Raw genomic sequence first — 12,581 nt, 5'->3', positions numbered from 1 at the left:
GAATTTAAAGGAAACCAGATATGTACACAGTAATTTCAAATTCTCATTTTCATGTACAACTCCCATGCAACAACACTGTCCCTATTTATGTAGCCAACTCCACCCTTTTAACACAGTCTACAACCTGTTGTGCATCTGCATTTTACAAATTCCCCCTGCTTTCAGTAGCCTTTACTTACCTCAATTTCTGCTTTAGCTCAGTGTCAGTAACGACAATATCTGGTTTACCGATGGAGTTCCTGGCTAGGAAATGTGCTTAGAAAATGTAGGTTCATTTGTGAAAATGAATCAAAAACTAGGAAACAGTTTACCATAAAGAATTTAGACTTAATTATTCTACAATATTGAACACAAATCCAGTAAAATCACTGACGCAAACAATATTGCCAGATCTAAAAAAGGACTTTTCTTGGAGAAAGGAGAATTTAGGCATTTGATGGAAATAAATATTGTGGGTGCATATCAAACACACTGGCCTAAGAAGTTCCATAAGTTTGTAACTGCTCACCAGAAGCTGATTTAAAAACATCTGTAGTGGCCAGAACATACAACAATTTAATCATATCATTCAAAAATATTTCAAGGAAGTCATGAGATATGAAAATCACCAGCTCAGCCCCATTGTGGCGGCACTAGAAATAGCAGGACTCCAGGAGATGACACGTCATCACTATCTGATGGAAACTAGGGATGGGCATTAAATATAGTAAACGTCCTGAAAAAAAAAACAGTTTTTCAAATACGGGCATTAATGCCTCACATGCTAAAATAATTCAAGACTGTCCCCTCTGCATTTTTTGGGAGGAATTGGGCAGGGTGATGTTAGTTAAAGCCTGAGAAAGCATCACAAATTCGTTTTAAGTACAACCAACTGCAGATATAACCTGCATTTTTTTAAGGAACCAAAATATTAAACAAATAAAATGACACCAAACCACAAAAGTTAAAAATCAGAGGCAGTGCACATTGAGGTTTGGTGGCAAGCTGGGTGCTGATCATATACACGGGGAAACTATCAGTTGTTGGATAATTTGCAAAGGGACAGCATGAAAAAAGAGAAATAAGAAAGGGCCAAGGATAGATCTCTTTACTTTGATATTATTAACATCGAGATAAAAACAGATTTTCCACATGGCTGCTTACTTTTACGTCACAAGAACAGTAACAGCCCCTAGAGATTCTCCATGAAGAAATATTAGTCATAGAATGATAGATATGTACAGCACAGAAATAGACCCTCTGGTCCATGTCGTCCATGCCGACCAGAAACCCTAACCTAATCTAGTGCCATTTACTAACACATGGCCCATATGCTTCTAAACCCTTCCTATTCATATACCCATCCAGATGCCTTTTAAACGTTGCAATTGTACCAGCCTTCACCACTTCCTCTGGTAGTTCATTCCAAACATGCACCACCCTCTTCATGAAAGAGTTGCCCCATAGGTCTCATATCATTCCCCTCTCACCCTAAACCTATGCCCTCTCATGATTTCCCACCCACAAAGCCATGTTGACTATCCCTAATCAGTCCTTGCCTTGCCAAAATACATTAGGAGAAAGTGAGGACTGCAAATGCTGGAGATCAGAGCTGAAAAACATGTTACTGGAAAAGCGCAGGTGGTCAGGCAGCAAAGGAGTCTGAAGGAGGGCTTATGCCTGAAACGTTGATTCTCCTGCTCCTTTGATGCTGTCTGACCTGCTGCGCTTTTCCAGCAACACATTTTTCAGCTTGCCAAAATACATGCAAATCCTGTCCCTCAAGATTTCCTCCTACAATTTAGTCTTCCTTGGGTGTAGACTGAAGTACTCTCACTGAACTTCATTCGCCAAGCTTACTGTTTGTATTCCTTTACACCTGCTCAGTCTCAAAACCATTGAGAAGAATGGTGAAGAATTGATGCCTTTGTATTAGTTAAAATGGAAAATAAAATCTTTTCAACTTGTTGAAAAGAAATATAGCTCATGCGCTGTAAAACCTGGGTCAAAAACACAAACCACTTGACTTGATGTGCAATTAGTTGCTGGCTCGTTATAATTATTGCCTTGGCACACATTGTGTCATGGGAAGATGCTAGTGTCTCTTCCCTCTAATGATGCATATTTTCCAGCTATGGCCTAATTATAATTTTCATTTAAGGGTTGCATAAATACTACATTATAAATGTAACACACTTACCGGGTAACTGAATAATTGGCAAGTGACTTTAGCATTAAGATGCATTTAGAATTCATGTGCTAATATCTGTACATAGATGCTCTACGTAGTACGTTAGGATGGGACAGAAGTCCAATTACCCCCCATATGAATCGCACCCTCAATTCAAGCAATTAAGTGCACCCAACATATGAGTTAACAATTATTTCTAATATGACTGAGCAAGCTTGAACGCTAAAAGGGTGAGATTTATATTAAACACAGGATCTTGTTATCTTTCCCACAAGCACATCAAAACTTTTGAGAGAGCTGTTTTGAGATGAAATATCTGCTGGTAATTGGGTAAACGTAACTGCCGCTGTGTGCAAAGAGGATCAATGACCAGGGAATCTACTTTAATGTGAATTGATGGAAAGAAATAGACCATCTGGTCCAACTCGTCCATGCCGACCAGGATACCAGGAGAACACTTTGCTCTTCAAAGTTTTCCCAGGGACAGGCAGATGGCAAAGCATTTCAGTATCTTTCCAACAGTGCAGTATTCCCTGCAGACACAATACTAGAGCATGGAGGGAGTAATCCAGAGGCCAGGGCAAATAGTTTGGAGACTAATTCTAATCCTCCAGTAGAAGTTTAGAAAGCAAAATTTAATCAACTGAATAAGTTTGGAATGATAAGCTGATACAGTACATGACTATGACACTGAATTACTGTAAAAGCAATCTTATTAGTTCGGGAAACAGATCCATAATTAGATTTATTTTCTTGTGAAGTGGCCAAAACAAGCTTCAGTTGCATTAAAGAAATAAAAACACTGGGACTATGGGATATCTTCACCACATTGACTACAGCAGTTCAAGACAGTAGCTCCCCACCAACATCTCAAGGTATGTTAGAGATACACAACAAGTGCTAGTCTAGCCCATGTCCTGTAAATGAAGTAATAAAATTATAAATATCCAACTGTGTTTAGTTTGAGCAATTCCTGCAGGAATACCTGTTGGAAGCAAACTTCAAAACAATCACACATTGCTCCAAGTCAGAAGGCACAAAGGCAGTCAGAACATCTAGGTAATTCATAGTCAAGTTAAATGTAAGGTTTTGTGACAGATAATTAAACCAAAAACACACCTGTTGTAGATGTCATCATCTTCTCCTCCCCAGCCCCAGTAATCATTTGGGAACCCATTAATTTTTTCATGCTGTTCTCTACTTAAAGCTGATATTCCTCCAAAGTACTGATTATAGGGTAACCTAAAACAAATAATATTAGAATTCATTTTCAGCATTTTACATAAAAAGACAGTAAAATCTCTATAAAAACTCAAATTACTCTAAAGGCAGATCAGAACCCAATCTCAGAGTATTCTTATCTACCACCAAGCACTATACAATAGAAAGTAATGAGTGACATTTTATTGTGCTTCCAACCCACTACCTTCATGAACATTGTACGCATTTTTACTGTCACAAAGAACCTCCAAAAGCAGTGCTGACCACAAACGACATCCAGATATTGAATGGAAGCATCATGAAGAAATGTGATTCAGCTAAAAAAAACCGTAGAAATAGGATGCAAGAATGCTTTGTAGCATAAGGGAAGGTTTTGAAAACAAAGCTGCAATAAAAGCTGCATGAAAATGAACCTTCCAGCTCAGCGAGCAAATTTAGATCCAGAACCTCAACTTGAGCTGCAAATCTTCTCCAAACTCATTAAAGTTGCAATAAGCTCCACATTATCAATTGTCTCAGTCTTTGAGTGGAAAAGAGTCAGTAGTGTGCAAAGTCCCAATAGAGATAGAGGTGTCACCTCTGGTTCCCAATGGGCATAATTACAGATGTTAACCAGTCAATGTAACTTGCACCTATTGCTATCATACAAAAACCCTCCATGTTAGTTAAGACAAGAGCCTTTTCTTGTTAAGACTCAATAGTGGTTAATCACCTACCACTGTTAATGAGGATTGGTGGCAGCACTTTATCCCAACCACTAGTGGTTGATACTGTAACATACATCATGGTTGTCCTGAAGGTAATAAGGATAAAAAGATACCAAAGATGTCCTGGGGGATACTGGTGTCCCATCTGAACAGAGTCTGGCAAAACCTATTTACATCAGTGGACAGTTCATTAAATTTGGATCCGGATGCAGGAACAAGTGTTAATGTTCCGTCAAATCAGATACCTCGTCTCATAGAAGAGAAGTTACAGCTCACAAAAATGAGACTACATGGTCAAACTAAAACACTTAAGATCAAAAGGTATGCCATAGGTAAGTACAACAAAAAACAGATGAGAGATGAAAAAACATGCAATCTATGATCAATACTTTTCATCTGCGCACTCAAAAATGTGTTCACCTCAACGGCCTCGGGATAGGAGGAGAAGTTTACACAGCTCCAAGAGAACAACTGCCCAGGAACAAACAGTTGATAACCAACCAGTCAAGGGGCAATTGGGAGAAGATTTCACCGGCTTTCACAGACTCATGGAGACAGAAAGGATCTACTGAAATTGTTCATGTTTGCACCAGGATCTGACAAAGTGCTGGAAGAGCCTTGAGGGACAAATACATCATTAAAAACCAAGAATCATAGGTGGCTTGAGTTAATTTGGGTAATTAAAGATTAGTTAACGTGCATGGCAAGAAAACTTAGCATCTTTTATTTGGTTCACAATTATTATATATCAAAAGCAAAATCTAGCACAAACTTTGAATGGTACAATGTTCAATAAATAGAAACAAAAAAAGGCCATTTGACCTGTGAATCCTACCGTGCTATTCATGATCACTGCTTAAACAATCTCAGTACCAAAATACAGCTGAAAAAGATTCTTGAAGAAGGGCTTATGCCCGAAACGTTGATCCTGCTGCGCTTTTCCAGCAACCATAATACAACTCTCACCTGTACGACCTTCTGTGGTAGAGAATCCTACAGGTTCACTATAGTGTAAAAAATTCCCATCTCAGTCTGAAATGGCCTTTCACGTATCTGGAGACTACAATCTCTTGTTCTGGATCCCAGATCAGGGAAATAACACCCCTACATCTAATCTGTCAAGCTATTTAAAAAATTCATACTTTTCAATGAGAACTCAAATCTGTCATCCCAGGAATCAGTCCATCGAACCTTTGCTGTATTTCCTCTAATGGCAAGTATATCTTTGCTTAGGTAGGAAGATCAAAACCATGCACAATACTCTAGGTGTGGTCTTATGCAGAACTGAACAGCTGAATAAGATTTTCTTGCTGCACTCAAACACACTTGCAATGAGGCCAACATGCCATTTGCATTCAGTGACTTGTGTACAAGGATGCCCAGATCGCTTGTACATAACATTTTCCAGTCTATCACTATTTAAATAACACTCTTCCCTTGTGTTTTTCATACTGAAGTGGACAACTTCACAGAACATTAAATACTCCCTTATTCTTGACAGAAGATGTGGCTCAGTGGTTAGCACTGCTGCCCCTCAGTCCCTAGGACTTGGGTTCAATTCTGCACTGGACAACTATGTGGAGCTCACACATTCTCCTACTGCCTGCATGGTTTTCCTCTGAGTGCTCTGGTTTCCTCCCACAATCCAAAGATGTGCAGGTTAGGTGGATTGCCTATAGTGTTCAGGAATTTGTAGGTTAGGTGCATAGTCAGGGTGAAATGTAAAGTAATAGGGGAGGGAAGTGGGGCTGGGTGGGTTACTTTTCAAAGGGTCAGTGTGGACTTGTTGGGCCAAAATGGCCATTTCCACATTGTAGGGATTTTATATTTTAAAAAATGTAATCTACATGAACTTTAGGCAGCAAACATGTCCACAGTTGGTCACTTCATACGGCTGAGGATAGCATGCTAGACAAGTCCATCAGGATATTCCTCACATTTACCACCAACCCAGAATGCTGGGCTTCAGCAAATTTTTCTTAGCATAGAAGACTAAGCATGGCTTTGCATGAAACCAAGTTACCAATTTTGATTGATGCAAAGAGCTTCAGTTTTGGAGCATCAGACACTTTAACCTATCTGATAGTGTTGTTACTTAGAGTGCACCAGAAGGATAATATGCTGACCATACCACATCTAATTTGCGGTTTTCTGCAAGGTGGATCACAGAAATCTTAAGCAAAGCAAATTTATATTTGCTCTATATCCATGTATTATTTGCAATAGCAGTAGTGTATACCCATATTAAATTGAGATCTGCTGTTTGGATTGAACCTGCACATCAAGTTTCAAGTGGATGCCATAATTAAATATTCATTTATGGAGGACAGCTGCTTACCATCAAACTTGTAAAGAAAAGAACTAAATGTCTTTTGGATTAATTACTAGAATGGATTTTTATTTGCTAATTATCCATTACAACATAAAATTACACATTCTGAAATCTTACCTAAAACCAAATTTATCCATTGATACAGCCAGGTGCCTTGGTTGGCTGTAACACCTGTATATATTTCGATCATCCATGGGAATCAAATCGACATCACTGAATACAAAGCAGTTGTAGTCGTATTCTTTCAAAGCTTCTATAAAACCTACGTTGAGAAGTTTGGCACGATTAAAAGTGTCTTCACCATGCTGAAAAAAATTAAATTAGAGAAATGGAACACCAAACACATCAAACTAAGAAGCCATTAAATCACGACATTTTTACATGTAAGCCTCCTTTCATTTCTTTGCAGTACTAGAAATTAAGGCACAATTAAATCAATGCAGATTTTTTAACCATACAAGATACTCAAAGCTCAGGTTATGAATGCTGCAAAAAAGATGACTTTTCACAACTTTGAAAAGTGGCAGAGGTACAGCACCTTCACTTATATTGACATAGATGGCAGTGGTACCTGACTGTCATTTCTAGATCAAAGCACAGCAGACTTAAAAAGGACTAATCAACCATTGTATCATTGCAGCCTCTTCCACTAACTAGTTTGGAGGATCACTACTATCTTAAGGAGCAATGACTACCAGTGACATTTACATCTGTTGAAAGAACAAAACTGTTCACCAGTATTCATGCTTGATGTGGCAGTACTGCGGAGCTCTGAGCTGATCTATCGGTTGCGAGATTGCTAATATGCAGCTTCCACTATTTAGCATGCATGCAACCCTGTGTTGAAGGATCAAAAGGTTAGTGCTGTATTTTGTCAGATGCCTGACAATGCTCTCCTATACTCAAAGTCTGAAGTCCATCCCAGTAGCACCAGCTCATGGCTACACAGTCAAGGTTTGATCCTTTCACATAGTAATGTTACAAAGAGGAACGTGTTATGTCCTGAGATTACAGATTGTAGCTACATAAGAACTTGCATGTATCTGTTCTGCAGGAACAATCAGAGCACCCAATGGAAGTCCACACAGACACCAGAACAACTTGCAAGCTCTACACAGTCACTCAAGGCTACAACTGAACCTGGACCTCTGGTGCTGTGAGGCAGCAGTGCTAACCAGTGTACCACTATGCTGTACATATCCTTTGCATTTAGCCAACTCAGTCAAGAGGTGCTGCTGTGCCAGTTTTGGTTATCAGCATGCAAGTCCCCCACCCAGTGTACATTCTGTACTCATTTTTATTCTCAATGCTTCTTCCAAGTGCTCACCATGAAGCACACAAAATATGAGTATCTATAGGTTTCTCTCCACACACCATCTAGGCTGAAACCATATCAGTGCATCTCAAAGCATCTTTACTAAACAGCACTACGACCCATAATGAGTGGACTGCAGGGGTTCAAGAAAGCAGCTCCCCACAGTCGGTTCTGGGATAAAGCGATAGTTCTGTCCTTGTGCGTTCGTGCATTAAGAAAATCGCACAATACCCGTGCCACTTAAATCAGTGGGGCCAGAATTGCGTTATAAGCTTTCCTTCCACGTATTGGTTATGTTCTACAAATAACCATCTAAATTCTTCAGTTGCATTAAAACTAATTCACGTTGAAGAAAAATGTTATAGCAGAACCGACTGTACTAATTCCAAGGAAGTTAATAGTATCTTTGCAGAGATGCACACACCCTAGTAATTAGTAATAAGATAGGCAGATGTCAAGCAAGATGGTGAGGAAAAATCTCAAGTAAGGCAGCAATGAGTAGACTGTAGAGAGAGAAAGGGTAAAAGGAACAGAGACTGAAAGATCTGGTTTCTCCTCAGTCCAAAGATTTGCAGCTCAGGTGAATTGGTCTTGCTAAATTGTCCATAGTGTTGGACGCATTAGTCACAGAGAAATGGGTCTTGGTGGATTACGCTTTGGAGGGTGGGTGTGCACTTGTTGGGCCAAATGGCCTGTTCCCATACTGTAGAGAATCTAATCTAAATAAAAGGTTAATACATAATTTAGTTAAAAACCAGAAAAATACAACTTTCTGTAAATACCGGTTACCAAAATTGCAGCTTGTTGCTATATATAATTCTGAAGGTCTAAAGCACCTCAATTACCAACTTTGAGTTTGCTTGTTTCACATCTGTTCCATCGTAGTAATTCTACATTACGCAATGGTCAGATTCTGCACTGATAGACAGAGCTTGACCTCCACAAGGACTGAATGATTGTCACCCCTAATACTGCCATGTACAGATGCATCGGTGATAGGAAAACTGTTCATGGCAATAAAATTGTATGAAATCGTAGTAAGCTTATGGCCTCTCAAGCCTGCTCCCCGATTGCAAGTCAAATTGTATGCAATGCAGACAGTGGAAAACTACCGACCACAAGTCCAGGAAATGTTCTTATGCGGTCTTTAAAATTGCAACCAATTTTTCAAAAGGATAAGCATAAGGGGGATGTCTGTAAATTGGGAACGATCTGCGATTCAGAGAAGAGGCATTTGACCAGTCAATTTCTTGACTCCAGTGCCTCAACTGCACTACACAATCACCAATTAACCAAGGGACAGCAACTGTCTATGAAAATGTGCAATAACGATACACAGCGAGTTGATAAGCCAAGATCAGACCACAGTATCCAAGGATCAAGTCATTGGCAGTGAACGTTCTAGCATTCAGATATATCAAATATTGCAGATAATACAAAGATCTAATTCAAAACATGAAAGACCACCACAAATAAACCGAAAGGAATACTTGCACAAATAAGATAAGAGTGAGTGTTAAGGGCTTAGATGGAGAGGAATTTGTTAAGTGTGCACAAGAAAATTTTCTGATTCAGTAAATTTGAAAACTTGACCTACTCTTGGGAAGTAAAGCAGGGCAGGTGACTGAGGTGTCAGTGGGGGAGCACCTTGAGACCAGAGACCATAATTCTAATAGATTTAAAATAGTGATGGAAAAGGATAGATGAGATCGAAAAGTTGAAGTTCGAAATTGGAAAAAGGCCAATTTTGACAGTATTAGGCAAGAACTTTCAAAAGCTGATTGGGGGCAGATGTTCGCAGGTAAAGGGACAGCTGGAAAATGGGAAGCCTTCAGAAATGAGATGACAAGAATCCAGAGAAAGTATATTCCTGTCAGGGTGAAAGGGAAGGCTGGTATTTATAGGGAATGCTGGATGACTAAAGAAATTGAGGGTTTGTTTCAGAAAAAGGAAGCATATGTAAGGTACAGACAGGATAGATCGAGTGAATCCTTAGAAGAGTATAAAAGCAGTAGGAGTATACACAGAGGGTGGTACATGTATGGAATGAGCTGCCAGAGAAAGTGGTGAAGGCTGGTACAATTGCAATATTTAAAAGGCATTTGGATGGGTATAGGAATAGGAAGGGTTTGGAGTGATATGGGCCGGGTGCTGGCAGGTTGCACTAGATTGGGCTGGGACATCTGGTCAGCATGGATGGGTTGGACCGAAGGGTCTGTTTCCATACTGTACATCTCTGACTCTAATGATTTGAAGTGGGAATATCGAAACCAAATACTTCAGAATTAGGCAAATGTAGATGAGAATAGTTTCATGCATCAGGATCTTGCTGTCTTGTGATATTGTTTTATGCAAAGTAGTCAGTGTGTTTCCTACATAGCATTGAGCACATTTCAGAAAGCACACAGGGATGTCCTGAAAATATACTGCGCAACTGCAACTCCTCCTTTTCTCTCAGTTCTACTCCACCTTCTAGATCTCTATTTTCCAAGGCATCACTGGATCGGCCAGCCACTGATGCATTTATGAGCAACTCATCAGCTCAATTCAAATTGGATGCTGTTTAAAGCAGGTTTATTTAGATCCAAAACTCTGGTTCTATTATGTGAACTCCAGTTTTGTTCACATGGAGTTAAAACCTGCGCCAAATTATTACAATTAAATATCCATAATTGGCAATTCCACAGTTTAAGTTCGGTTTTAGTAATGCATTTTTTTTATTTTTAAGAACTCACTATACTCTTATACACTGATGACAAAACAACAATGATACGTTATTTCTTCCACACTCTCCACAGCATGCATTAAAATCTATATCATCTCCATTCTCTGTTACTCTACTTTGGTTTAATTGATGTAGTGCTATCCTTTCTTTCCATTAGATAATCATTCAAATGAATATGTCCACGCACGCCTACAGTAATGTCCAGCATGTTCTATGAATCTTTTGCCTTACCAAATTATTAATTGCATGTTGTATATGAAATTGCATACAACATATAAAAGCAAACATGAAAGCATCCTGAGTTGCTTGTGGTACCAAGTTGCTCAACTGGGAAGGTCAGATGGCTTGACTGAAGTTGGAATTCGGAGATGAAGATTAATTTAATTGATCTTAAAATCAGGATGATAAATCTGGTGTCTTCCTATATAGACAGGAGGTAAGCTGCTTCATCACAAACATTATGCACACAGGAGTTGACATCACTGTTAGCTCACAGATACACAAAAGTGTTACTCACCCTGCAGGCATTTGTACTCAACGCCTAAACCACATTACTGGACTACACTGTTTGGGATTTTAAAATGGAAATCTAACACTGCTGTTGGATTCCTAACATCTTAAAGATTTTTGTACATGGAACGGTCTTTAATTTTAAGAGAATCAAAGGAGAATGCAACAAAACAACACTTTCTTTATGGAATATCACACAAAGCAATTAAAAAAGAGTTGGGAGACAAGTCTGCAGGAAGGAGCCATTGTCAGGCACTACAACAGCTGGGTTACATTCACTATTATAAACGTCACCAGCTGCCACTGATCAAAGTAATTCTGGGTGCAGGTGTTAAATTTAGTTTGCTTAAAGTACACCAAGTTCAGAAGATGACATGTTGCAAATATCTATTCATGGTCATGCGTTTAAAATCTCTTAGAGCACAGAAATAGAACTTTCAGCTCAAATTGTCCGTGCTGACCAGGTTTCCTAAACTGAACTAGTCCCCATGATTTTATTAAACTCTAAGTCACCCCTCTGCCTGCTATGCCCCACTCAACATATTGGCACCCCTGATTAGTTTCTAAAGCTAAGCAAGAAAATGGTAAAAAACTGCTCTGAATAATTTAATTAGTACAAGCTTGGATTTTATTCATTGAAAGGGCGTGGCTTAGTAGAATTAAAAAGTTTTAGCTATAAAGGCAAGATCTTAAAATTACAGGTGGCCTCACATAGGAAAAGAACGAGACACATGATATCTGCTGTCCTTGAAGTAACAAGAGCTTTTAAAAAAATGTATACATGGAAGGCGGGCACTGCTGGCTAGGCTGACATCTATTGCCCGTCCCTAATGGCCTAGAGAGCAGTTAAGAGTTATCCACAATGCTATGGATCTGGAGTTGCATGTAGGCCAGACCAGGTATGAATTGCAGTTTTCCACCCACAAGGACATTAATGAATCAGATAGATTTTCCAACAATGGATTCATGGGCATCATTAGACTCTTACTTCCAGATGTTTATGGAGTTCAAATTCTACCATCTCCCCTGGCAGAATTCAAACCCAGGTTCCCAGGACGTTACCTGGGTCTCTGGATTCACAGTCCAGTAATAATACCACAAGGCCATTGCCTCTCCTAACTGCAGTACAGATACTGTTTTTGGGAGTTAAAAGTCAAATTAGTTTAAAAGAATGAGGACCCTGAAGGATTGCAAACTCCATTTCTTTCTAAATGTTTCAATGGAGCTGATTAAGTGAGTGATTCTTAATTAAAGGGTCTATTTGAGGACATTCCAGAGCTGGCAATGCAATGATGGAGTTAGATGGATCACAGGGAATTTCTCAGGTTGCAATTTATCTGTGTCTTTACTGAGAGAGTTTGTTGCAGTTCAGAGAAAATTGCCCAAATAAGTAAAAACTAGCAGGCCTGAATTATCAGCAGAGAAACACCTAAATTCATTTGCTCCGAAAAGCAGGTAAAGTTTAATCCTGTTTTGGATATTATGACAGAAAAGAAGCCAGAAGTCCTTGCTACTTTCAGAGTGGACAACAAATTCATAGTGGTCTTCAAGAATCTTACGTTTAAAAACAACAAATCAGCAGATTAGTAAGAAGGCAACAG

The 12,581-nt window shown here is 39.2% G+C and overlaps 1 protein-coding gene across 1 annotated transcript in view; it reads right to left on the bottom strand.

Moving 5' to 3' along the window:
* LOC132825309 (beta-1,4-galactosyltransferase 1-like) overlaps window positions 1-12,581 on the bottom strand; it is a 49,888-nt gene that overhangs the window by 18,514 nt on the left and 18,793 nt on the right. The window contains exons 3-4 of the mRNA XM_060840419.1: window positions 6,548-6,735; window positions 3,290-3,412 (exon numbers count right to left, since the gene is read on the bottom strand). Of these exons, the coding sequence (XP_060696402.1) occupies window positions 3,290-3,412; window positions 6,548-6,735 (311 nt within the window). The remainder of the gene's footprint in view (window positions 1-3,289; window positions 3,413-6,547; window positions 6,736-12,581) is intronic.

This window comes from Hemiscyllium ocellatum, chromosome 2 (assembly GCF_020745735.1).
Source record: "Hemiscyllium ocellatum isolate sHemOce1 chromosome 2, sHemOce1.pat.X.cur, whole genome shotgun sequence".
NCBI lineage: Eukaryota > Metazoa > Chordata > Chondrichthyes > Orectolobiformes > Hemiscylliidae > Hemiscyllium > Hemiscyllium ocellatum.
This window is presented reverse-complemented; position numbering and strand designations above follow the sequence as displayed.